Source organism: Lytechinus variegatus, chromosome 1, assembly GCF_018143015.1.
Source record: "Lytechinus variegatus isolate NC3 chromosome 1, Lvar_3.0, whole genome shotgun sequence".
NCBI lineage: Eukaryota > Metazoa > Echinodermata > Echinoidea > Temnopleuroida > Toxopneustidae > Lytechinus > Lytechinus variegatus.
Window position 1 is genome coordinate 62746110 of NC_054740.1, and position 27761 is coordinate 62773870.

Below are 27761 nucleotides of genomic sequence, written 5' to 3' on the forward strand. Positions count from 1 at the left end.
TAGTAGTAGTAGTAGTAGTAGTAGTAGTAGTAGTAGTAGTATAGTAGTAGTAGTAGTAGTAGTAGTAGTAGTAGTAGTAGTAGTAGTAGTAGTAGTAGTAGTAGTAGTAGTAGTAGTAGTAGTAGTAGTAGTAGTAGTAGTAGTAGTAGTGGTCGTTGATGTCGTTGCAGTGTTGTAGCAGCTGAAGCAACATCAATAGCATTAGCAGTAGGCATATGATTTTTACCAAGCGAGCCGTGAAAAAACTATGCACCTCAAAATTCGCCAATTTACTAAAGAAAAGAAAATATTCAGGGCACAATTATACGTCCGAAATAGAATATTCATCAAAATTACTTGATACATTTTTATGTGATAGCCGAATTACATGCATGTTCATACGTGCATGTTCAATGATAATTAGGATGTATAAAGTGAAAACTATATCAAATGCCATTTTTTTAAAACATAATATATACCAACTTCAAATGTGAAATAGAATTTTGGCCAAATAATATATAATAAGCGGATTCAATAAAAAGCTCACCTGCTGCTACTGGCTTCGTCGGAGGCTCTTGTTTCTTGCTGTAAAAGAAAATTATGAAAAAATACATCAAAAAACGCCCTCACAAAATGAAATTTCCAACGTATTAATAATAAGCCCATATTCCTTAATTAAACATGTTAAAAAATAGTACAATGAATTTTGAAGAAACAGAATTACAAGATGGTACATTTTAGTCCTTTAGACTCGTCTCTTTATGATAATGAATCAATTTTTTGTTGTCACAAGTTTTACAATTTTTTTTTCCACTCGATATACGTTTTCTTCTTATTTATTAATTTTAAGGAAAAACTTTGAATACCTCATCGAATATTTCATAATTTCAAACATGTCATACTGTTACATCATTTTGGTAAAATGACAAAATACCATGGCAACGCTATCGTTATCCATTCATTTTTGTTTAATTTAAGTACATTTGATTCAGGGTAGGCATTTGTCACCAATAATGTAACTTTCATGTATTTGGGATAATCAGATCAAGACCCGGTAACATAAGAAAGGTACAATCAATATTTTACAACCAATTGTTATAATGCATGTACATTCTATACATAGACGAACGGTTAGGCATGATTATATAATTGATTGTATTTGTTTATGTTACGAAGGCTATAGATCACTTCACACTTGCAAGATTAGATTAATATTGATCACACAATGAAGATGTGATTATAAGTGCTTAATGAACCAGGGGCAATGGGAATAAGGCATTACATTTGAACGCAATTAACAAATAATTAAACCCAAGTCCAAAATATAGGCATCTGATTGGATAAAATTTATAAGCAGTGTATATTTTCGAAATGGTATTTGGTTCCAACTCATTCTGTAGTCTGCAACGGCCCCAGTTACTATGCAAAAAACGTGTATTAATTCATTGCATTGACTGTGCGAACACTATAGATTAAATCAGACCACACTTTTACGAAGTGCATATCACAATCCCATTCGTTTAGTAAAATAACACAATCGTGCAGTGAAAAGTTGTAACACAAAAAATTGCAATGAATTGGGAAGAAATATGTAAGGAATAAATGGATATAAAATAGATTAAATGAATATTTATAATTTAATACGTTGTACTTGTCATGGATGTTGAATATGAAGGTGAAGGAGACCCCCCCCCCCATTCATTGAGAGTGTGTGGAATTAAATTATTTATACCTAGAAATACTGGGCTACTCTGGCGCCTAAAAGGGGTACCACTACTGCTGCTGATACAGCACCCAAGTCCACTGAATCTCGACACTTGATTGAAGTCATTATTTGCAGGCATGAATCATTTCTTTGTACAAAAAATAATATCGTTTTCTAAATTGTGATATGATATTTTTTATAAAATTGGGGGGGGGGGTCCAAATTACAACATAAGTATTCACATTTTATATTTTTCCATATCGATTGATTGATTGCTTGGTTAGTTAGTTGACGGACTGATTTTATTTACCAAGTCAGCAAAAACTACAATGGATTTTATACATCGTAGAATATAACCTCGATATAGGCTTGAACAGGGTAACCAGCGAAAGCTCGAAAAGCTTATTTAAAGAGTTAAGCCAGGCTTGTTTGTTTATTATGAATACCAACCATGATGGAAAGCTTTACTTGCTTTGTAAAGCAAACAAACAAACATACAAACGGAAATATTATAACTTCTTAAGTTATAATTATACACACACATTATAATCTTCATCTTCATACACCTCATCATTTCCAAGCATTTGAATTCCATGACCACATCCAAGCTTTGTACACTTTCAAACATTTCTTATGTTTGCAAATCTTAGAGCCCCTTTTATGTATAGAACATACAAATGTGGTCAGTTAGTCATTGCGATAACTATTATGTGAATAAGGCTAAGCAAAAATCACAATCACGAATGCCATGGTTACATGCATTGAATTGGTACCCATAATATGGAAAAGTTACCATAATCCTGTTTTTTTTAATGAAACATGTCTTTAGTAATGATAATTATTATTGAAAAATTATATGTCTAGCCATCCGAATCACACAGGAAGCAATGTCGCTGTTGCTAAATGTGATTCTCTAAACTAAAGCTGAAAGGTAGATATATCAAAGTTAGTCAATAAAACGACGGATGACAAACTGGCTAACAATATTGGTGAAATCAGACAGAGTGTATAATTACCTGTACAAGACGGAGCAATCATCAAATTTATCTGTCATTTCTTACAAATCTCAAATCCTTTTGAACTTACTTCACCTTAGAATACACATGCACACTGAACATAAAATCAACACAAAACGCAGTTAGTAACAACAACAAAAGTGCGTGATATATAAGATGTTTTTTTTTCGATCGAGAGTGATGGATTAAAATGGGCTACATTATCATGGTTATGATTAATATTCGAGTATAGCAAAGTAGTGACAGTGCAGATGTGATGTTAAAAAGCACGACGCTTTTGTGAAATGCTATAAATTTTCATTGTTTTTGTAAAGCTTCAGCAAAAAATGATAACACATAAAGCACAACTATGAGAAAATTTGATAGCTCATTGACTTTCTAATGGTGAAAGCCATAAAGGGAATGCACGTACAAAGGGGAGGTTATAATAGCAATTAGTAATATTGCTTCGGTTTTACAGGATCTGTAGTATAGGTGAAGGGATGGTGTGAGTGCGTTGCAATGCGTAAGTGGGTGCGAGCGTGTGGGTTGTGGATAACTCGGGTACATCCGATTTACTCACACTGGCCGGATTTCCTTTTTCGGTTGTTCCTTTACCACCGGTTTGGGTGTCTCCTTTACAACCGGTTTGGGTTTTTCCTTTACTATCGCTTTGGGTTTCTCCTTTTCGACCGGTTTGGGTTTCTCCTTTTCGACCGGTTTGGGTTTCTCCTTTTCGATCGGTTTCGGCTTTTCCTTTTCCGGTTTCTCCTTCCTAGGATGTTCTTCGACTTTCTTCGGTTTCTCAATGGGTTTTGGAGGCTCCGTCTTAACCGGTTCAACTTTCTTAGTTACTTCTTTCTTCGGGGGAGGGGGAGGATGCTCCTTCTGTGGTCGCTGTTTTGGCTCCGGTTGCACTTTCTCTTTGGGTGGTTCTTTTGGTTTCGGTACTTCCTTTGGTTTAGGGGGTTCTCTAACCGGTTTTTCGACAGGTTTTGGTGCGGGTTTCGGTTTTGGTTCCGGCTTTGGCTCTCTTTGTTAGGAATGAAAGTCATACATTTGAAATAAGACATAGATCGATAGAACATGCAATTGACATGAAAAAGGAAGAAACTAAATGTGTATTTTTAAAAAAGAATAATGCTTTTGAAACGCGTTTTTAGTTGCAGAAAAAAATATTTAAAAGGTAATTAAGAGATACAACTGAGTAAAACAATGGAGTGTGATAAAGTATAATGTAGGAGTGATAAACAATAAAAAAAACTACAAGTGTAATGGTATATGAACTAAATGTATTTTTTTCACAGGAAAGCATTGCCTTTAATGGATGCGAAACGCATCGACGAGAGTGATTTTATGCGATTCAAACCAGAATGGTGCTTACTAAAAATATTTCACAGAAACAATTTCCAATGAATAGAAAAATAATATGGCTTAAACTTACATTGTACAATATGGACAATGATCAAGAGACTTGAAAAACAATGTATTGTTGAAAATTGGAAAAAAAATAAAGGAATGCTTCTGCTCGACAACATAAATTCAATTGTGCTAAAGCATGGTTAAAGAATGGTTGCATTTACTGCACTGCCTATTATAATATAAATTCTAACTCGCGAGGAAAATACTACTTTGGAAAATGACGTAACCCATAGTAGGAAGAAGGGAAAATTAAACGAACTTATCGAAAGAACGAAGAAGGCTTTTGAAACCAAGAGATCGGAGAAATTAGATGATATTCTATATTAAAAGAAGTGTGAAAAGGAAAACGATGGCAATTACGCATAGTCTCAGCTGAATCGTAAAACCTAAAGGAAAAAAATGGAATGAAGATGAGGATTCGAAATAGTATTCAATAACTAAAAAAAATACCTTTTCTGTTGAGGAGGTTCTTTCGGCTTTTCAACGGGTTTAGGCTTTTCAATCGGCTTCGGCTTTTCGACCTGCTTCGGAGGATCGGGTTTCTTCGGAGGAGGTTCTCGCTTTTTCGGCTCGATGGGCACTGTGGGTTTCTTTCCTTTCGGTGGAGGTGGCGGCGTCGGCGGAGTCGCAGGTCTCAGTCTTTCGGGTCTTTCCGGGGGCTTCCAATCCGTTTTTGTTGTTTTCGGTTCCGTCTTCGTAAGTTCAAATTTCTTCGGCTCTTTCCATTCGGTTTCCTGTCGGGAATGCTCGATAAACTTTGTCGTCTGCTTCTCGGTTTTCTTGAGTTTGAACCCTTCGTTCTTTGGAATGTTCAGATTTCGATCTGTCGAGAAGGGGTCCTTAGATTCAATTTCTTTCTTCTCAGTCTTCTTCAACTGGAATGCTTTAGGAGCTGAAATATAAGAGTGATAGTGTTCATGATATATATCCTCCAATAACTGCGAAAACAGAATATCATTTCTCTTGCCTGACGGAAGAAAAACAGCATTAGCCTCGATGTCAACAAAATGATAAAGCATATGCTAATACTTTAACTTTAAATTTTACATATTACATTTTCACATTTTACACTACATATTTCTTATTTTATACTTTACCAATTTACAATTTCAATAACTTTTGTAATTTTGACATTTTTTCGTTTTACATTATACATGATTTATTTTCTTTCATGCTAAATAAAGAAATTCATTTAGAAAATATGTGTAACTTACGTTTGTAAAGATTTTTCCTTCTCTCTGCTTCCTCTTCTTTTCGCCTTGCGTCTTCTTCTAATCTTAATTGTCGTGCTTCCTCCAACTGTCTTCTTCTTTCCTCTTGGCGGCGCTCTTCTTCTTCCAAGGCTGCGACATGAAACAGATAACCAGATCGTCATTATTTCTGTTCGACGGCTTGGATCCAACTTATTTCAAATAGTACAATTGTCTGAACTGAAATCAAACTAGTTTTCTTTTTATACATTTATTAAAATGGTAGAATATGCCTTGCCTGAAATTATATTTCATATAAGGTTTTATGGTTTATTAATAATGTCATTCATCTTGTTTTGCTAGAAAATACAACATAACATGAGAAAAAGGGGATGAATAACTCATGACATTGAAAAAGATTTGACTAAATGTTTGTGACTGAGACAGGTCTTATTATGAAAGGTACATATACAAGATGGATTTAACATAGAAAACTAGTAGAATACGTTCTATCACATATCTGAGTGAGATGTATGTGGAAACATTTGGAAATTCAAGGAATTACATAAAGATGAAGGCATATCTGATATATGGGATGATATCATGGGCGAAAAACATAGTGAAATGACAAGAATTGTGGATGAACCTTCTGAGCCGATAGAGGTGCCGACCCCGGATGTCGAGCCATCTGATTCGTCTCTCAAGGTAAAGTATTCCGGCCAATAGTGTTTGAGAGCTGCGATGACGTCATGAATAATGAATAAAGATGAATCGTGGAAAAAGGATGGATGTTGGAAAGAAAGTAGAGGAGAAAACAAAATCAACACGTTATTTCAAGCTTATTGCTAGTTATACGAAATTATTTTTCATGTTTTCCGTTATTTATTTCAGTTTTATCTTTCATCTACAATTTTACAATTAGACTCGTGTCTATGATATTTAGAAATCTTAGTACAGTTAACATCATTAAATGATTTCTCCACAAATTCAATACATCATTACGATGAAATAAGCACTACGCAATAGTGGTTTATCAAAATGGCAAAAGAATAATTCAACTACACTGATGGCAACCAAAGATAATTTTAAATTTCCATAAAGCACATTATCATGATCAGTTTTTCATCACTACTCTGCTATTGTTAATTTGACAATGTATTCGTGGTTTTTATATCGGTCAAATAAATAATAAGGATAATAAAAACAATAACGGCAATAGTGATAATAATAATTTTAGAAATATAAAGCAGGGAAAAGGCTTACCTTCGCGACAAGCGTAGCAATGTCCTGATTGATGGATGTAATGAAAGAAGAAAATGAAAGATTTAAAAATTACCTATCAGAAGAAAAAAATAATGTGTTGGGATTGCTGAGCGCAAACGTAAGCTGATAATTCTTCACACCTTAACCATGTTAACAGTAACTAAATAAGATCCTGCCAAATTCTAAAATTGATAACTGGTTTCTAAGTTAGATAACATCAATAATGATGCAATTATGAGGACACGTGAAAGCCGTCAACGAAAGATGGCCGTGTATGGCACCAACGGCGTAATGAGCAAAAAAAAAATGAGCTGGCCAGATATGGCATTAAGAGATTAGGGAATCTGCGAGCGAAGCAAGCGAGGAAATTTTCAATTAAATTTTCTAATAATCTTTTTAATGATTTCTTTAATACAGGAATCTATTTATGTGATAAATTTTGACATGATATTCAGAGAATGATATCACATTTTACCCTTTTCCTTTTCTTTCCTTTCTTTTTTTCTTTAGTCCAGAAAATGTTAGGGGTTCCATTGCCCCAAGCCCCCTCCCATCATATGTAGCCCGGTGTTTGGCATAACTGCATCAATTTTTTTAATGCCCATCTGTGCTTTCGTGATTTGTCACTTTTGGCCTAAAATTTCTACCTGTTCATTGCAGCCACTTAAAATACTTACGTTCATGCAAGCTGACAGCCTTTACATCTTTGGCCTTGATCTTTTCCAAGATACAAAGTGGGATCGGGAGTGGTTTCTCCCGTGGGATTGACGGGAGCGGGAGCGTTGGCTCATCCAGCTTTGCGACATTGATATAATCTAAAATCCCCCTTTCTTCCTCGTCGATCTCGGCATCGTAGTGGCTTTCGATGTCCTCATCGTCTGAAGACATGTCATCTTTGGATGGTATCGAGATGTGATTTATGACATAGGTGAGAGGAGAAAATAGAATGGATGGGATGTTGAGATGATAATGGACGAGGAAAAATAAGAGAGAAGGGGAGAATTCTTTTTTGGAAGTAATATCGAATGAAAAATGGGAAAGGAGAAGTCACATGTAGACCTGAGTAACAGAGGAGGCGATGATTTTTTTTTCTGGAGGAGAAAGTAATATGGTTTGTTTGAACATCGAAGAGTTGGAATAACTTATATAGTTTATTCATGGAAGAGAATCTCGATGCGTACATGTAGAATAGAAGCATATGCCTGTCATGATATGTGTAGCTTTAAGAAGTTTTAATCAAATAAAAAGCAAGCCGTGGTATAGATACTGGAAATGATGATACATTCTGAAATATAGGTCTACGTATTAAGAGCATGGAATGATGTGAGAAACGACATTGGCAAGAATGTACATTCAAGAGGTTGAGTAATTGTACACAACATGAAATCATACTTCATACCATGATGTATTGATTTATGAGAGTATGATGTAATACCTGGTATATATGTTGAGGGTGGGGGCGAACCGCCATCTTTGGGTATGTCTCCCCTGTAAGGCTCGACAGCTTGACGTACCATGGTGTATCCGCCACCTACTCGACGTGGCTTCGTCACATGCACACTGAAAATAAATTACAAAAAACACACATGAAGTGAACTAATTAGATTTTTTTATTATCATTATTCATTGTATTTCATTTATTTATTTATTTATTTATTAATATTTATTTATTTTCATTTTATTTATTTTTTTTTTTTGGGGGGGATCTGTAAAATCCGATATTATCATGTCTACTTGTTAAACCTATAAGTTAGTGGTGACATATTAAGTTACCTTACTAAGTCGAATAACCAAGAAATGTCACAATGACGACATGTAACTTTATTTAAAGTCAACTGAGCATTCGAAAGATACATTGCCAATGGAGTTTCATGTCACTTTTTAGAAGTCGACAAAGCGAGAAAAAAATGTCGCCATACATTTATCTTATAAAGTTAATAAGTCGACAAAAGTCGACTTAACACAAAGTGTCTCGCCACCTCATTGGGTAGATGGAACTTGAAAAAATCCTAACGAATATATATATAACTGTTTAAGAATGTAAGAGATTGAGTCAAAAATGATGACCAGATGAAAGGATCAACTGGGGAGATCATCATTGTCTAGTCGCATTTAAAAAGAACAAAGTCGTTTCTGACTATTATATGAATATGCAAATGAGTTATTCCTAGAATGATTATTAATCTAGTCCAGTCAAAACTTTAGAACGTAAGATAATACAAATAAATTTATAAGAACTTTATACTATACAGGGGCTGCGGAAGCCATGTACAATAACGTAAAAAACGACCATGTGATTGTGATTTTTGCATGGTCAGCCCCCCCCCCCACACTTTGAAAACCGTTCCGTGGCCCCTGATATACTTTACTTATATACTTAACATAACTTACTGTGGTAGTTTGCTGAGAGAACAGCCGTAGCAGACTCGGGTGGTAGCAACGTGTTGGTGGGCGGGGCCATTTTGTGGAACCAACTGCGCATGCTCGATACCTAATCGGTCATCATCCGTGCTATCATCTGGATTGTCAAGAAAGAACAGAGGTGCCTGGGTATGGAAGAAAAATGATAGACATTGTTTAGTTGCATATATATATTTGAATTCATCTAAGGCTTTTCAACGCATCATGCTGTAAACAATGATGAAATGCATGTACTGTTAGGTTGTGTAATTGTCCCTCTTTTTTACTAGACCCTTTGATTAAAGGTGCTTATACTTTACACAGACTTATGTTGTGATTATGGAGAAAAGGGAATATCAACTCGACTCGAATGAATTCTTTGGATATGAAATAAAAGAAATTGCGTAATCAAGTCCAGATTGCTGGCAATTGAACATGCACAACTTTTGTTACATTTACATCCCAAAACAGACCCCATGTCACTATTCTATCTGCAAAGTATAGTGAGTTCTCATTTCATGCACCATTTAAATTGTCCGGGTAGAATTTTATCCTAATTTCCACAAAAAAGTATTAAGTGTCAACTTTATATGAGTATTGCAATACATTCATACTTCCTAACCGAATAAGAGATTTTCCACTCCTCTCATATTCCTGTATAATAACACAAATGCCGCATCATGGAGCAAATAAAACGAAGAGTGATGAATTCGTTTCTTACTTTGATATCTGATTGATTCCCTAGCTCGGCCGTGCAACCGTAACAGAAACTAGGAGGCTGTGAACTGTCATCCCGCCGAACTGTAGGGGTGAGTTCCTTGGGATGAAGACGAGCGGTACCAATAAAAGGGAGATAGCTGGTGCTGTTCAGATCTAATGAGACCGATGTCGCACCCATCGACGACGACGCCGCCGCCGCAGACGACTCCCATCGTTTCCGCAATAGATGTGAAGGGTAGCTGGCAGATAGGTTGGCGAAGAGGCTGTTGTACAGTCTACGACATGAACGGAGACAATTTTTGTTAGATAATTGAAAGACATTACGAGTAGCGGCGGATCTAGGGGGTGTCCTCATCAACAACACCTTTGTCAAGTTTTGTGTTTTATATATGTATTTTCAGAGTCATACTTCGTCATCTCAATTTCCTAATAAGGTGCTTTACTCATCCTATCACAGTTTGCCACAAAACAAAAGGCTGGGATGGGCGGAGAATATCACATAAATGCCGTTTTGTCATATAAATTGACAGAAAGGCTGTAAGAAATGTAAGGATTATAAATGCCACTCACTTAAATATGGTATGGGACAAATTTACACATCGGCACACATTACAGTGTAAAATAGAAAAACGTCTTCACTGAGATTGAGAAAACGTAGGCCTAACACACTTCATCAATGCGTCGGAAATATGCAGCTCGATTGAGTTAGGACAAGGATAAGGGGTTTAAACTTTTTGGATAGGAGTAGGAAATTGTGGTCATATTCTTAGTCGTTTTCATCAAAAAATTGCTAAAAGTATGAATATACCTTTCCCAACGCTCAAGTTCCTTACGATTTTGCCAATATTCCCTTCTCTTTATGAAGGCAGCAAATGCGTGGCAGCAATACCGCTCAAGCCGAATGACATTCCTTGGTTCATTAATATCTTCTGGTGAATTCTCTGTCATTTTCCTGTCTTCTTTCCTGTAACTTCCTTTATTTGATGTAACAGCCAAATATTCCATTCTTGATCAATTTGCTATCAACAAATCTCAACACAGTGGTAACACGCCGCAAGAAGATGACACTCCGAATTTAAATTTCTCGAAGATCGAAAAGTATTTATACGAAATGGGAAGATGTTATCATTCTGAAGATAAAAATCGGTCCAATCCATGAAATCAAATTAGTCGTATCATTCCTCCAAGCAATCATTTTTATCAAGTGTCTATTTGTTTAACATGTCTCGTCACGTTAATTTCCAAAATTTCAAAGCTATAGCAATCGTGTTCTTCTAAAGCATAAACCCTTAGTTCTCCCCAGAATCTTGTTGTCATGGAAATTAATTAATAAACCCTCTAACGCCTCTTGGTAATTGTCATTCACTGATGAGAACAAACGTGTATATTGAATCTTGTTTTCTTATGCAGGACTAAAAATTCTACCACCTGCCGCCAGTCAGGCATCGCCGCCTGGCAAATCGATTTCTTCCATTTCTTTGAATAATTGAAAAATAAATCAAATTGGTAATTCCACAACGCGGCAGTGAAATACGGTGTTTTAACAAAACTATGCACCTGTTTTGTCAAAGGCAATTAAACAGAATGAATGACCAGCTCCCGTGACAAACGAACATCTACATGTATTTATGTATTTTCAGCAACTCTTCAATCATCCATGAATGTTCCGTGTAGTTTTCTTCAGGCGGCTTTCATAGTTTATGTCTATACGTCTTATTTTTCCAGAGATGTTTATAAACACATTATCAAATGTCAAACATGAGAGTATCCAAATGGAAATAACAAAATGTATGTTTACATTGACAGTATCATGTTCATTCCCTACACATGTACAGTATCTGCGATGTTCTCAAAACGTTACAAAACACGTCATCAAATATCAAACATTTACAAGAAAGGGATACCGCAAAGTGTACGTTTGAATTGAGTGTACGTCTCATAGTCAGGCAGCATATGTCATGATTTACAGGCTACTTCGAAAAATTGGCTAAGTCTGATTTTTCACTTTTATGATTGTGATTGGTTACATCACAAGGAACAACTTTCAACTTGGTGACAAATTTCTAATGGTCATCTTGACCATGTTAGGGGTCAAAATAAGGTCAATAGGGGTCAATTTTTTAAATTGCCCCAATTCTCTCAAATGACACATCAAATTATTTGTTTTGTTAAACTGAACAAAAAAGTGTACACAACAATATACTCTTGACCCCCCGTTAAAAAGTTATGACCGGAAATGTCAAAGGTCAACGAACTTTCGTTAAATGGCAAATTACACCGGTGTTGAGAAAGCTCATTTTTTCCGTGTTTTTATGCATGTGTAAATTTTTTTTTTCGATTTTGATAATTCCATCGTCAGAGGTCCTTATCCAGAAGATATAAGGGGTCAAGACAAGGTCAGGGAAAGGTCAAAAGGTCAACAAACTTTGATTGGAAGCCAAAATACACGTCTAATAGCGGTTAGAAGTTAAGAAGCCTTATTTTTCGTGGGTTCTTTATTTTGAGTCTATATCTAAGAAGACATTTTATGTATAAAGGGGTCAAATGTGCTTATTTAGGAAAAAATAGATAAACAGAGATAGACGTCGTATGCATTCAGTGTGGTATTGCGAGAATACCTTGAAAAGACTTGACAAACCCTTACGCCCTTAACATCTTATCATCTTCAAGATGTGAAAAGTGCAACCAGGCAGTTTTTTTTATTTAGGAATTCAATTCAAGTTCAGTTCATTTTCGATTTACTCATCTTTGATATGTAAAGAAGTCTTTCCTTCATTTGCCTTGTTAGAATATCTTAATTACCAGAAATTATTGTAATGTATTGGGGTACAAGTATAATACTATGTTAACAGAATAAACACATCGATTGATCAGTGCTCCCAGCTCCTAAGAAAGATGCCTAATATTTCATTTGGATTATCTTGCAAATAAGATAATGAGGTTACGATTGAGGGTGATAAGTTGGGCTCCAATTGCTCCTGAATTAATTCTAATGTATGACGGTTATTATTTCTGACAAAGAAGCAACATCGTGTAGGCATGCTCATTGTAATCATGGATGTCCATTATGCTGATGTGATATATTCTGACCATTACTCGATCTCTGGAGTCAAGAAGGACTACACATTTATGGTTCATGTGCTGTTCTAAGCTTCTCATTGGGCCCTTTTGCATTTTGTAAAGTGAAAATTTATAAGGATTTCGTGCATACTTTTAGTCAATTATTTATATGTTTTTTTTTAAATGCAAGTCTTCACAATTTCTGGGGGCAGCTGCCTTCTCCCCCCCCCTTCCCGCTGTGGTATGGCCGTGGTTTACTTCAATTATATAATTATTCTTTTTAGTAACATCCAGGTAATTCAGCAAGTAGGAAAAAAAGAACAAAAACAAAATCTGCATCTGGTATTAAATTTAGTTTCACGTTGTATGCTCTGGAAAAACACACTTGATAAAATAGTACAAGCCGTGTTAATGTCAGCACATAATCAGGAATGTGTAGTCGTTGGCTCCAGAGATCGAGTAATGGTCAGAACATATCACATCAGCTTGATGGACACCAATGACTGACTACAATGAGCATGCATAAACGATGTTGCCTCTTTGTCAGAAATAAATAACAGTCACACATTAGAATTAATAGCAATTTGTCCAACTTATCATATCATCCCCATTCCTTACCTCATCTTATTCGTAAGTTTATCCAAATAAGATGTTAGCTAGGCATCTTTCTTAGGAGCTGGGAGCACTGATCAAGCGATGTGTCTGTTAACATACATGTAGTGCACATAATTATATACCCCAATACATTACAATACTTTCTGTTGATTAAAATATTATGTACAAAGCAAACGGACTAAATATATCTTTACATATCAAAGACTAGTAAATTGACAAGGAATTGAACTTGAATTGAATTCCTAAATCAAGAAAAATAAGAAGAGCTGGTTGCATTTATAAGTACATCATGAAGATGATACGACTTTTAAGGGCATTATAGGGTTTGTGGTTTCGAAGTATTCCTGCAGTACCATACCACACTGAATGTATTCGACGTCTATCTCTGTTGATCTATCTTGTTCCTAAATAAGCATATTTGACCCCTTTATATATAAAATATCTTCTGAGATATAGACTAAAAAAAGGAACCCACGAAAAATAAGATTTCTAAACTTCTAACCGCTATTAGACGTGTATTTTTGGCCTCCAATGAAAGTTTGTTGACCTTTTGAACTTTCCCTGACCTTGTCTTGACCCTTTATATCTTCTCTATAAGGACTTCTGACGATGGACTTATCAAAAACGAAAATAAAAAAGTACACACATGCATAAAACACGGAATAAATGAGCTTTCTTAAGACCTTCGGTGTAATTTGCCATTTAACGAAAGTTCGTTGACCTTTGCCATTTCCGGCCATAATTTTTTAACGGGAGGTCAAGAGTATATAATTGTGTACACTTTTTTGTTCAGTATAACAAGACAAACAATTTGATGTGTCATTTGAGAGAATTGGGGCAATTTAAAAAATTGACCCCCATTGACCTTATTTTGACCCCCAACATGGTCAAGATGACCATTAGAAATTTGTCACCAAGTTGGAAGTTGTTCCTTGTGATGTCACCAATCACATTAAAGTGAAAAATCAGACTTAGCCAATTTGTCGAAGTAAATGACATATGCTGCCTGACTATCATGTCCATAACCCTGCTAATTGTATATATTTCAGGATTGTTAAGTATGAACCAGCCTCTAACTCAATCACCTTAGCGTGATTTAAGTTAAGATAGGATGCATTTATTCCTGCCATGTCTGAAATGAAATACTTTAGAAGTCAGAAATTGGCTCCATGGAACTCTACATTTCTCGAAACATTTCTCTCTACCCCCCCCCCCCCCCCGGCTCTGTTGAGATTTCAAAATGCATCGCATATATAGTCTCTCGAAAGTCTTTGTAACACAATTCACACATGTTCTTCTTCAAACTGTGCATTTGTATTGACAGTACGTTTTACAGATAAGTTTCTAAAAAGTCAGAGAATAAGAACTTTATTTTCTTCAACTTATTTTAAAATTTTAAATTGCTGCGATAGCGAATTTGGATCTATTATTACAGCGCAAAGCGACGAAAGCAGATATTTTACGCTTTAATAGACAGAAAGCCTAGAATTCCAGATGATTCAAGGCATAACTTTCATAACGACTATAAAATGATAGATTAAATCAAAATTTAAAAATATGAAAAGATTATTACATTATAATTTAAATCAACTTAAATACATATTCCTTGATGAAAGATACTATTCTGGTGTTTTTGGAATCGTTATCACGAGAAGAATAAACATATATCTAAAACCAAGAGATCCCGATCATGACTGCATTGTTTTTATTTTATTTAAAACGAATAAAATATCGCCTATTTATAAAATAATAAGTGATATATACTTACGCATCAATTGGTGGAAGAATGGTCTGTCTTTCAGCATTCTTTGTGTCCTGTGCAAATGAAATATAATTGAAGGTATGAAAATAATAAAATCATACGTATTAACTGTACAATGTCATAACAAGCATTCAAATATCACAAGAACAAACATAAACTGGAATAGGAGTATGAATATTCTGCACAGCAATCTATCAATGTGGATCAATAATGACAATGATATCATCAAAATGTACAGGTCTTTTTGAGGTTTAGGCTAACACCTAAAGCCGAATTAATGAACCGAAATTGTTCCTTCTTTCTCTTTCGATAATTCTCTTATTCCTTCATCCTTGTTTCCTTCTGCTTGCATCAATGTTACATTTCTATACAAAAAAAAAGAAAAGATAAGAAATATTCTTTGACTATATCTAGATACATACCAAATAAAACGTTTTAACCACAGGAAATTGGAATTCATAAAACGATATAGTCGGTCTACTTAATGTCCCACCGACGGCCATTTTAGGATCCCTTGTTTCTGCCTGTGGTCGTATACTTCAATTAAAAAAAAATTTCCAACTGTCTAGTACACTCTCTTTAGCTCCATTCATGTAAATGTATCAACTTACTTCGGACAGAGGGAAGATAAATACTGACATAAGAGTAAATCAAACTTTAAAGAGAATGAAGTCCGGCTTGAATTTAAAAGCTTTTAGCAGGTTTATGCTGTTGACCAACTTCAAGAGAGAATGGAGGCGTTATTTACTTGTACACAATGCAATAATGAATTGTCGCCCTCTATCGATACATCGAAATTTCATTAGCAAGCTGCAAGAAATAATATTTGTATGGACTGCAAGCACCTGAATAATATTACACAATATATCGATATCATGTGTTATGTATGAGTCCTTTCATGTTTACTGATGAGATAATTTATGTTTGACAATCAATTTAGATATGCCATGTCAGCTAATTATTATAAGCAAATTGTGTTACTCTTCAGGGAAAGGTTATTCTCCCATCTTTGATTTAGTTGTTTTATTTGTTTTGTTTTTATTTTCCTAAAAATTAAGATTAAACGCTACAAAGGGTTGATTGAAATCGAATTTCCCTCTTGAAAAATATAAAAGTATGATCGCTTTATTAGTTCTTTAATGCAGTTGTTTCTAATTATTCTGTTTTTGTACTCAGTAACTATATGTATTTATCATTCAATATATCCTATAAAGGAAGATTATTACCGATTATCACTACCGTCACCATTTGTTGATAAATTGTTTTCGGGCAACTGTAACATATCCAACATTCCAATATAACCCGGCTGTCATTTTTTGCAACATGTTCATATTTATTGTCAAATACATCAACATCGATTTGCTTGTTCATGGTCGGATGTCGGAGCTACAGATCATTATCAACGGCGGAATTTTCATTTAATCATTTTCATGCTCTGCTCTTTGTTTGCATAACCATGAAGCGTGTTAGTGCTTATTGATTGCTTTACAGAGGACTACCCACATGAAAGTCATGTGTATAATGATTTGACTTGCAATTTTTATAAGTTTACTTAACATTTCTCTCCTCGTCATGAATATTATCATAACTGATCATCGTTTTGTGGTTATTTTCGTTAATGATGACGGTTTTGAGACGTGTACCACATGCGCCTAATGATATTTCGATGGTAGGGCAGCCTGTTTCTAAGAAAGATCGATGAATCATTAATTTCAACGGGTAAGTCTAGATTTGAATTAGAAAGCTTTGCCCTCAAAATTATACTCCGTCTGAGACTTTTTAATACGAAAACGAAATAGAAAATATAATATTTTTCATTTTCAGTTCATTGATACTAAATGAATTCTGGAATTCTAGGCCTATGCTTATAAACGTTATTTAGTAATATGACTTATAAAATTTCCCTTGAAAGTTATTCAACGCTTGAAACAACCTGATCAATCTGGCAATATTCGGGCGTGTTTGTAAACAGAGCGTTCGAATCACTGAGACCATGGAGCTCATAACTCTGTGCCGATACCAAACCCTTGATCTGCAATGCACAGGTCAGTCGACCAAAGCGAACGCACCAAGAAACGACACCACTCTGGTTGCTAAGGAGACCGCGACGCTTGGCGTTCCGCCCCCTTGGTTCACAACGTGGATTTTAGTGTGGTATAGTAAATACTGCATGAAGCGGATGCGACGTTTAACTGTCATATAAAACCACCAAGATGGGAGACTTGCTTGACCTGCGGATTAGGAGAACATTCCATCCTATTGAGTCAATTTAAATTCTAGGTTTTCACCAGTCACGTTCATATGAGAAGAGTCCATGACCTCTACAAGTTGACAAAGCAAGCCGGTTTCGGATAACATTTTAGGCCTATATATACTATACCAAACCCAACACTAAAATATCGTCGTCATGGCCATACGACTCGTGCTGTTCGTGTATGAAACTTTCAATAAGAAAGTTTAAGAGGAAATACGATTTAAAAAAATATTTGTTACAAAATCAATGAAAGACAATATTAGTCCAGTCTTATTTCCTTCAAATTTGCATTAAACAGTCTTTCATTGATTTTGTAACAAATATTTTTTTAAATGGTATTTCCTCTTAAACTTCTTATTGACATGTAATGATTGCAATGGTATAGGGGGTATAAGATTTGAAAGAACGATAAACAAATAACTTAACTGGAGCTTTCTTGCTCATTGGACTTTTTTCAAACAGGCCATGATCAAGAAACGACAACTTAGGCCTTCGTGAAAAAAAAGCAAAATGATAATATGACAGCAAACTTCCAGCATAATCTAAACAGATAATAGAATAAAACTAAGACCCAGGACTCAGTCTTCCCAATTCATGTTCTGTCGTTGGATGATACACAGCAAAAACTGCGGTGTTAACCGGTGTACATAGAGGACCACACCAGTTATTTTACACCGGTGTTAAATTTGTGGTGTTAGTTTTAGACCTATAGGTGTTATTACAACACCTTTTGTTGTTACATTTACACTCTTTAGTGTTATGTTTAATCTCTAGGTGTAACTTTGACACCTCAGGGTGTGGTCCTCTATTAACACCAATTGGTGTCAGTTTTAACACCGCAGTTTTTACAGTGTATATTCTTTCTCGACTCCCCTTTTTCAAACAATGATTTTAAAACACTCTACATTGTTTTCATTTTCTTTCCAATAGAATTGGTTGTTAAATCTTTGATAATTCATTATGATATGTGTCAAAATCTAGCTCTTTGTTGGCATTACAACATCACTGGATGGTACTGTGGTCGTTACAAAAAATAATTCACAAAATATTACTTGTCACTTCCAAATATTTCACTATAAATTTCACGTTTCAGTATGTCTTAAAATGAAGAATATCATAAACTCTTATTGTAAATAATTGATTTACAACAGTCGGAGTCAATGACTAACCTAACCTTGTTTACGATTAATTGACTTTTTGTTCGCTCTCGATCGTGACCTCAAAACGATTTTAACATGCGTGAATAAAACCACAATCACATTGTCAGTCTCCATTCAATTAAACATTAATTGCCGCAGACCTCTGAGGTGAGTACAAAAGAAAATGATCAAGATTAAAAAGTAATTACGAAAGCAAGGTTCTACTGACCTAATAGGAGAATAATTAAGAGTATGAAAGGTATCACACAGATTCGGTATTAATCAGGTATACGGACAGTGTTGTTTTCAGTAATAATTAGTCGTGATTAGATATTCTAGAGTAATTAGTCCTATAAATAGATCAAGTTAACCCTGAATGTACACAATGCAGCCTTTGAATCTTTCACTTGGGCTAGCAATTAGAATTAGAGAACAATGATTATGTAATGTTAAAATACCACCTCAAAGAATACTTTTCAACCATGTCACAATCACCTTCACTGTTTTCTCTTTCTTTTCTTTTGAAAAAATCTCAATTTAACTATTTTTCTTTTTAATTCATCATTTCCTATGTCACATGCCCAGGAGGGCCATGCATGCACGTTCCACTTGAATCTTTCAATCAAGAGTTCTTGATCCATTTTGTATGGGCTTTAATAATGACTAGACAACAAGGATAATCCATTGCCACCACCATGCTAACATTGGCTAATTGCGGTTGGATTTCCTCCTACATGACCGTATCTTGGATCAATATCATCCATGTTTTGCATGTTACCCGATAATAATCGAATGATGATCATTGTTTTGTAAGATACCGCAGTGGCAAATTGCCCCGAGGCTCTTATAAATTGGTGAAGTGATGGGATCGATCGTTCGTTGAAAAGCGAAGGTGGAAAGTTGTATTGAATCGGTGCTAAGGAACATTTCGATGACAAGTTCTTTATTGATTAAAATGGAGGGAGGATGGGAACATAGTGGAAAGGTGGAAAGAAAAACAAGGAGAGGAATGTGGGTTATGGATTATGACAACTATATAGGTGTCACACCTGTAATTATTTCCCCGTAGACACGCGTGTTAAAATAGATCATAATCTATAAAAATCTATAATCTTAAAATAGTTCAGAAATCATATGAAATAAGGAATGAATTAAGCATATAAGAAGACACATTTTTACTAAATTTATATCAGAAGATAGGAAATATAATTTATATAACATTTCATTATCTGACCATCAAAATGTATGTTCAATAATAATATATAATGTTTACCGCTGTATGTTGACCGCTTCATTTTGGAAATAAATCTTGTGACGAGATCTCATCCATAACCAAACAAAATTAATTTCATAGCTCCGTTTCTCCCCCCAGTCAGATATTTCACTCTCATTTGGGAAAAGGGGTTGCCATTCCTTATAGAATCAGTGCAGGAACATTCCTGGTATCAGTATATCCAATTGCAAATCTTGGGAATGGGATGGAACGAATGAATATTTTTGCCTTCTTGTTAATGTTGTTGCAACTAGAAGTGTTAAACAAATCGATTGAGAAATATACAGAAAATTAAAGTGTATACTTGTGTATAAAGGATAGAAAACTGTAATGAAAGAACAGTGGGAAACGTTATAGCTTAAGTGGTATAACTATATACTTTTACATAAAAATTGAGATCTTTGCAAAACAATGTACATTGCACACTGCTATGTCGATATAGAAGTAGGCCTACTTATTCCGATTTTACCTTAAATAGACGTTAAAACCGTTCAAAGTAATAAAATATCATGGTGATAAATATAACAAAGTTATCATTACTTTTGGTTTGATAAAGAAACTTTCTATCGACTATACGCTCACAGCCCCAACTCCACCCCCCCCCCCCACTCTGGACTCCAGTTGAGGCAGCGTACAAAGACAGCGAACCTCCCCCCCCCCAAAAAAAAAAAAATCGAAGTAAATGTGGGAATATGGAAACAGATTTTAATAAACACAATGGTAATACAATTGTTATGGAAAATGTTTACTAAATATTGTTTTAGATTGTAGCATTGCAATGAAAAGATAAACACGCGGTTTTTAAAGACAAATACTGATATTGGCTACGGTTTTAATACATATCATTGAATGATCTTGGTTGGTAAGGAGAAATAAATCGATGAGAGCAAAACATTTGATTAATTCAGGCATATTTTTCTGGCTCTGACTAATAATTTCTACAAAAACTCGGCAGTCAGAGAAACATGTACCACATGTACCACATGAAAAACAAGAAAAAGTGTACTGTTATCTAGGCGATTTCGTCGTTTTTATAAGGTTACCACGACGCATAGAGCGTATAGATTAGACACCATTAATGTCTCAGACAAATTTATTAATTATTAATCAAATTGATAATGATCTTGTTTATCCAAACTACAAATCATGTTGGGAATAATGTAATTGTAATGAAAGATAAACAAATATCATATCACTATTAAACCTGAATTATAGAGAATCAAAGTATAACATTATTTGTTCAGACGTGATAAACGTCGGGGTTTTTTTATTTGTTTGTTTTGCTTTTAGTGTTTGCATTTCTTTTTCTTGGCGGCATTTCTGCATTCAATAATAGAACAAATTATATACATGAATTGATTCATGAAATACACAATATAATCTTGAACATAAAGGAATCATAACAATGATATTTCAAAGTAAAAAATATAGTTAATGTACTGCTATCGTGAGGCGTCAAGCTTGAAATCAATGGCGTCCTTATCGGTGGTTTGTTGTCATGGAGATGGCCAGGGTGTATAATCTTCTTATCTCATTTGTGTTATTTGTGTTCAAATAGTGAGGCTCGTTTAGATAAACTATATTTGCCTACAAGTTCTCAAAAATTATCCAATTGTTTCCCTTTCCAAATGGGGCATATATAAGCCAGCGTAATGATCGGAATATAACTAAGTACACACAAAAAAAAATTGCACATTGCAAATGCAATGTTCAATCATTTTTTTAAAAGAAAAATTGAAATGTGGTAGGAAAGCTCACTTGCCTGTAGTATCATTGAAAAGAATCATCCAACTTGTTTCCGAATACTGATGTGGTATAATTCCACATTCTAATGATTTTTCACGTATTAGCCTGATAAAAAGTTGAATCCGTTTTTTCTACATCACATACAGGACGTCTGCACATAACAATACCATAAATATGCTACACTGTCAGCACGGTGGCTACATTATTGTATAAATAGTAATACTTTGTAAACTCCTTGACGATGAAAATATCACGGATGGGGGGTACATGTGAATAAGGAGAAAAAGAGACCTAATCTTTAAAGTACACTAAATGAACAAAAAACGAACAAAGATTCTACATTGGAGAGTTCTTGAGAATTGCCAATCTATTGATACAAGTGCATTGAGAAGCCAGACTTATGAATAGAAAAAGGGCGTCATGATGGGTGATAGCTAGATCGAATCATTGGGTGAATCGGATTGTAAAGTCGTAGAAAGTATTGTGAGATTACAAAGGGGTCGGCCCTGGAAACCATAAAAAATAGCAAACAGAGGGAAAATAGAAGCCCTGTGAATATTTTCTGGAGAAACTGAAAGACATAAAACCCATACGGGGCTCATAACCTCCCAAATCAGAACAATTTTCTCGATGTCATTAGTGTAATGGGGCGTTTCATGATGAATACGTGCAGGGGGAATATATAACTACCTCTTTTGATGGGTGTACTTTTAAAACTCTAATTTATCACTAAAATGTAGTTGAAATGGTTGAATTATATAGAATACCATCAAATATACATGATACTGGATCCTTCAGCCTGTATTCAGTTATTTCTGACATGTCTAAGGGGTAATCTCCCCGGTATATTAGTGTTATTAGTGATTTTAAAATCATTGTTTAGATAAAGGAAATGTGAACATTTAATTTTGATTTTAAAAAGAGTAAGAGCAACTTAGTGTTTTATGATATAAATCAAGCGCTCTTTATTTATTTTCAATGTTTAGTCACTGCCTTATAAGGTACCTCAATCAGATAGCACACTATCTAATTTGAAAATTAACTTGTTTTGTCGTTTGTTCCGTTTCACGACAAATATCGACTGTGAAATCAATAGAATCTAAAAGAAAAGCAGCCCTCCCCTGAACTTACAAAACTCTCTATCACTAAACATCTTTAAATCTAAATTAAAAACATTTATGTTCAGTTAAGAAATTTACTAACTTAAGATTTAGCTGTTACCAAGCGCAGCAGAATTTAACAAGCTGTGCTGTATGCAATTTTTTTTTATCCTTGATTAATGTTACACTTATGTGAACATAACAAAAAGCCCAATCGTTTGGCTTTACACAGAGCACAGCACGGCAAGTGAAACATACCTGGCCAAATTTTTGCAAATGATTTGGGATTGTTCAAGAAACTATCAATTTCATAGGGACTGGTTATTATCATACAATAAAATACTATAGAGATGGATGTTCGCCATCAAATGTCCTTTTTCATTGACAATGTGTTTGTTCATATACCCATATATATTATGTTAATAATGAATTAATCATATCACTTTATAGTTTACTGGGCGGATTTCGGGGGGGGGGCAGGGTAAGTGACCATAGCCCGGGGAAGTGCAGGGGCTGGGGCACCCCAAGATTTAACGGAAGGGGGGGTGCGTGTATTATTCATATAGGCAGTACCCCTGGAAATTATGCTGAAGAGCAGAAATTTAATCAAATTACCTTTATTTGTAGCGAACAAACCCTCTTTATTTTTGTTTGTCAAATTTGCTTCCAGACAAAAATCACCTATATTTTAAACCTTTTTTTTCTAATCGAATTAAAACCAGAACCCCCCCCCCGTGAAAAAAAATTGTTACCAGGGCCCTAAAAGTGCCCTGGAAGTTTTTGAATATATACCATTGATATTTTACCATGTTTCTTGAAACCTAAAACTTGCATATTATTTCATGATTGTAAGGTCTGCCTTAAAAAAATGGTCTTGTTTAGTGTCTTTCGATTTATCGGATACTGACCGTCCCCACCATCCTCCACGAAACTGTTAGAAAATATATGATAGTGATGGTAATGATGGCGATCATTATGGTAGAAGAAGAAAAAAAAAAAGAAGAAGAAAAAGGAAGGAGTAGGAGGAAGAAGAAGAAGAAGGAGGAGGAAGAAGAGAAGAAAAGGAGAAGATGATGATGATGATGATGTTGATGAAAAAGAAGAAGAAGTAGGATGAGGGAAAAGAAGAAGAAGAGGAATATAAGTGAAGATGGAAATGTGATTGCAGAAACGAATTAAATTATTTTTTAATCAATTAGATCCATGATAAATCCATCCATAATGTTTAATAAGACAAATAGGCAATGGAATCCTTGGCAGGGGGTATATTTCACCCCTGCATGATCACCAATTTATGCTAAAGATCAAAAGCTTATTATGTACCACGTTGGGGGTAAATGGTTTTATTGATCATGTTGTTATTTAGAAAAATCAATCATGCGCATTGAGTTTTAAGAGACTATGACTAGTTGTTTGTAGACTGTGGCATAATCAAATTTAGATCCACATTTTGACACGATATTAATGGCTTATCATGTATTTTAACTTTATAAACGTGGCTCAAGAAAGTGTGGGTGCTGGAACACCCTAAGATTTTCTAAGGTGCTTCGTATGGTATAAACCAAAGGCAGCACCTCCTGAAAATCAGAATGGTATGCTAAAAAGCAAAAATTTGCCCGAAATCACCTTCATTTTGAAGAGAATCCCCCTCTCTTTTTTTTTTGGGGGGGGGGACTTGTGATTACCCCCCCCCAAAAAAAAAAATAGCAACCTTCCCTCTAAAGAAATTGTTCTCTTATTATCCATTTACAATGTTACAGAATTAATTTATAAAGATTTAACACTTATTCAATATCTTTAGATCACGGTTATAAGAAATAAAAACCATTTCTTTTCCTATGAAATATTCTCTCTATGATAGCCTGGAAAATATGTTGGCAATCAATTAAAAACAATACATGATTTACTCTGCGGATACAAGAACGTAACGTCTGGAAAAAGAATAACATATCATATAATTTCTTTTCGATGTGCTTGGTTTACATTGTAGGAAAACAAATGTGCGCATTGGTAACATTATACGTGTGTATAAGATGTTTTTGAAATATAACTCACGGAACAAAAAAAATCATTTGCACACTTAGTCCACACAATCATATCAGTTTACTTTAACATGTTTAACATGAAGTCTTCCCATGAGGCCGAGGGTTTCCCCCTCATTATTCCGACATTTGTCCGAACAAATGTTTTATGGCTCCTTCGTCCATGTAGGCATTACATTAAAAAAATGATTCGATCATATGACGTATCTAAATAACGTATTTTCTTTCGTGAAATATTATGAAACGTTACACCTTGATTACGTTAATGTGAAAACTGTGAACGAGGGACTCTCCCTCACCCTTATGACTTTATCTTTACGACTTTACAAACGACTGCATGTAAAGAACGTTTGTTCTTTCCTTTTCTTTCTTTCTTTCTTTCTTTCTTTTGTTTGCCGTTGATATATTTTATTCTATAAATCATTGATACATACTTGCATGGAAAAAAAGTGATCAAAGATGAAGAACCAATTATAACGCATTTTAGTACTAGTATTCAATGATATTGTACTAATTCCTCCATTTGGTCTCGAATGAAAGTTATTTACATCATATTTTCATTCCTTTTCTAACTCTTACCAACACTGTAGTAAAAGAGACATTATGTGTTTAAAATTATACTGTTTTATGATGGGTTCATCAGATATGGGGGAAACCACTCCGAAGTACCAAAGGCTAAAAGACGACTTCAACGCGTTGACATTATCTGTCATTATGTTCTAATATTTTGCTAGATTCAAACATTCATTAATGATTTAAATTAATGTGCCTACTTTTCAAAATGTTTGAATAAAATGATGCAGATTTGTAATTTGTTTGTTCCATTGCCAATAATTCATATAGCACTGCAGAAAAATAATGAAAAGATTTTTTTTTACATCGATTGAAAAGATTAGAAACTTACAGATTTAGCTCTTGGGAATGTTTCGCTTCTTTTTCTTCGTTCTTTCCTGTTTCGTTTGGCCTCCAGGTAACCCCCTGTAAGAGAAGCCACAGGACCAGTTCTTGTATAGTCAGGTCGGGCTGGCAGAGGTGCATGGGGCAACCTCCATTCCTCGGGATACTCGGGCCAGTTGCCCTTGGCAAGTCGAGCTCTGGCTCTGGCAATGGCCTTTTGGTAGGTGTTGTCTAACCAAGAAGCTTTGATCCGCTTCGTCACAAAATGGATCGACTGCTTCTGTCCTTTATTTTTGCCAGATTTTGAATCTTGGATATGATCGTCCTCTTTGAAGGAAACGACGAGAGGATTCCGGCGCTCGACGTCCGACTCAACGCCGTCGCCGGCATCATCCTCAATCCCATGGTCGTGGACGCTGTCAGCGATCACAGGAGTTTCGTCCAATGTGATAACTGTTCCATCATCTCTGGTGTTCAACTTGAGGACACTCTTGTTCTTAGAAGCTCTTGATGCTACAGAAGTGATCTCCGAAGCCACTGCAATTGGGTCCACAGAGCTGTAATCGTCAGCCGAAAACCCGCTATCGCTCTCATAATTTCGCTCATGGTATGCTACGAGTTGGCTCGTGGAAGGATTGAGCAACGCCATATCTCTCCCCGACAAAATCCTCCACAAAATTATTTCTTCTGAAACTGTCCTACATCTCGCCAATCTTTACCCGTTCTCCATCGCAAATAATACCTCTGTGTCAAAAATATCGAATTATGATTTAAGCAAAATGCCGGCTGCTTATATTATTCTCTCCACTACTTTGCGACGGTCGGTGAACAGTTTGCAAACACGGTGTATAAAACACTGGATTGTCCCCATGGAAGTTTTTCACAATGGGCCTCCTAATCGTCATAGGCCGATTGACATACTCTATTGAATACCTTATTGTGTTCCTTTGCTTACGTTATCATTGATCTTTGCCCGGACTCTTCACTGGAGCTTGGAGTCTGAGAAATAGCGGAGACTGGTGAGCTATCATTTCTCATCCAATAAACATGTTTTCGTTATAATATCCGTTATCCGTCCATATATCTGTGGCACATGACTACAATCATAACATATATATTAATATTCTTCTTCAAATTACTGTTATCATTCTACATGATCGTGGAACATGGCTTAACTTATATTTCTCACACCATGAGCATATCGTTTAATATATGTGCATGTACATCCTGAAATATCTCTGGCACATATATGATCCTCATAACTACAATATTATTTTCAAAAACATCGTTATGTCAACGACCCGTGAAATAAATACACTCATGCCCGTATTATGCACACCTTGTTGGTTTTAGGATATATTATTCAGTGAAAAGTCTGGATTATAAAAACTTATATATCGCCCTTTGCCTTGAACACCACTTAACCCCCCGTTCAGCCCCCTTTTTTATCATAGTTTATTCCTCATCATTATCATGATGATAATGATGATGATGTTATTGGTGATGATGATGATAATGATGATGATTGTTATTATCATTATCATTATTATTATTATCATTATCATTACTATCAATATTATTGACTCCGTGTATCTGTAAGTTGACTGATTGAAACTTTACCCAATCAATCTTAGCTAAAGGCTTCCGCACACTTTACGACTGGTCAACGATCCGATTATGAAACAAATTGCATTTTCTTACTTTCTGGAAATGTGGATGTAAAGTATCTTTTTTATCTGAGGTTCATATATTATCAACTGTGAGGATACTAACATAACGACATCAATTTCGAATGATTGCAAGCCTCCATTTTTTATTATTATTATCCAACTTAGTTTCAAATTGTAGACAATCGTACGATTGCTATGGCGTCATTACGATATTCAAATATCTTTTATTCGAATAATGATGATACCATAATCACAAATTTGAACGCAGGTATTTGTACGAGGATTTAGAACATTAAACGACAAGATCATGGACCTAGTAGGTCCATAAGATCAAGTTCCATGTGACGATATTCGTTGTGTGCTATAATCGGGTCGCAGCTCATAGTAGACTTGTTAACTGCAAAAAAGGGGCTTACCGCTGCATTTTTGAGTACAAATGTCCCACTTGGCACAAATGTTCCTTGAGTCAAAAGAAAAAGATTCATCCAAAGAGACACGCTGTATCTATGCAAATAAGCAAGTAATTTGC

At 35.1% G+C, this 27761-nt stretch overlaps 2 protein-coding genes across 2 annotated transcripts; both read right to left on the reverse strand.

Moving 5' to 3' along the window:
- Positions 1-425: 425 nt before the first annotated feature.
- LOC121419245 (pollen-specific leucine-rich repeat extensin-like protein 1) lies at positions 426-7537 on the reverse strand. Its single transcript, XM_041613624.1, has 7 exons — positions 7232-7537; positions 6555-6578; positions 5938-6027; positions 5316-5444; positions 4552-4993; positions 3263-3712; positions 426-564 (listed from the first exon to the last, which is right to left on the reverse strand). The coding sequence occupies exons 1-7, from the start codon at positions 7440-7442 to the stop codon at positions 441-443; spliced, it is 1470 nt and encodes a 489-aa protein (XP_041469558.1). The 5' UTR covers positions 7443-7537; the 3' UTR covers positions 426-440.
- Positions 7538-7852: 315 nt separating this feature from the next.
- LOC121431407 lies at positions 7853-26532 on the reverse strand. The gene is made up of 5 exons (XM_041628975.1): positions 25570-26532; positions 15118-15164; positions 9676-9949; positions 8946-9100; positions 7853-8114 (listed from the first exon to the last, which is right to left on the reverse strand). Exons 1-5 carry the CDS (start codon positions 26209-26211, stop codon positions 7853-7855), a joined length of 1380 nt encoding a protein of 459 aa, XP_041484909.1. The 5' UTR covers positions 26212-26532.
- Positions 26533-27761: the final 1229 nt, after the last annotated feature.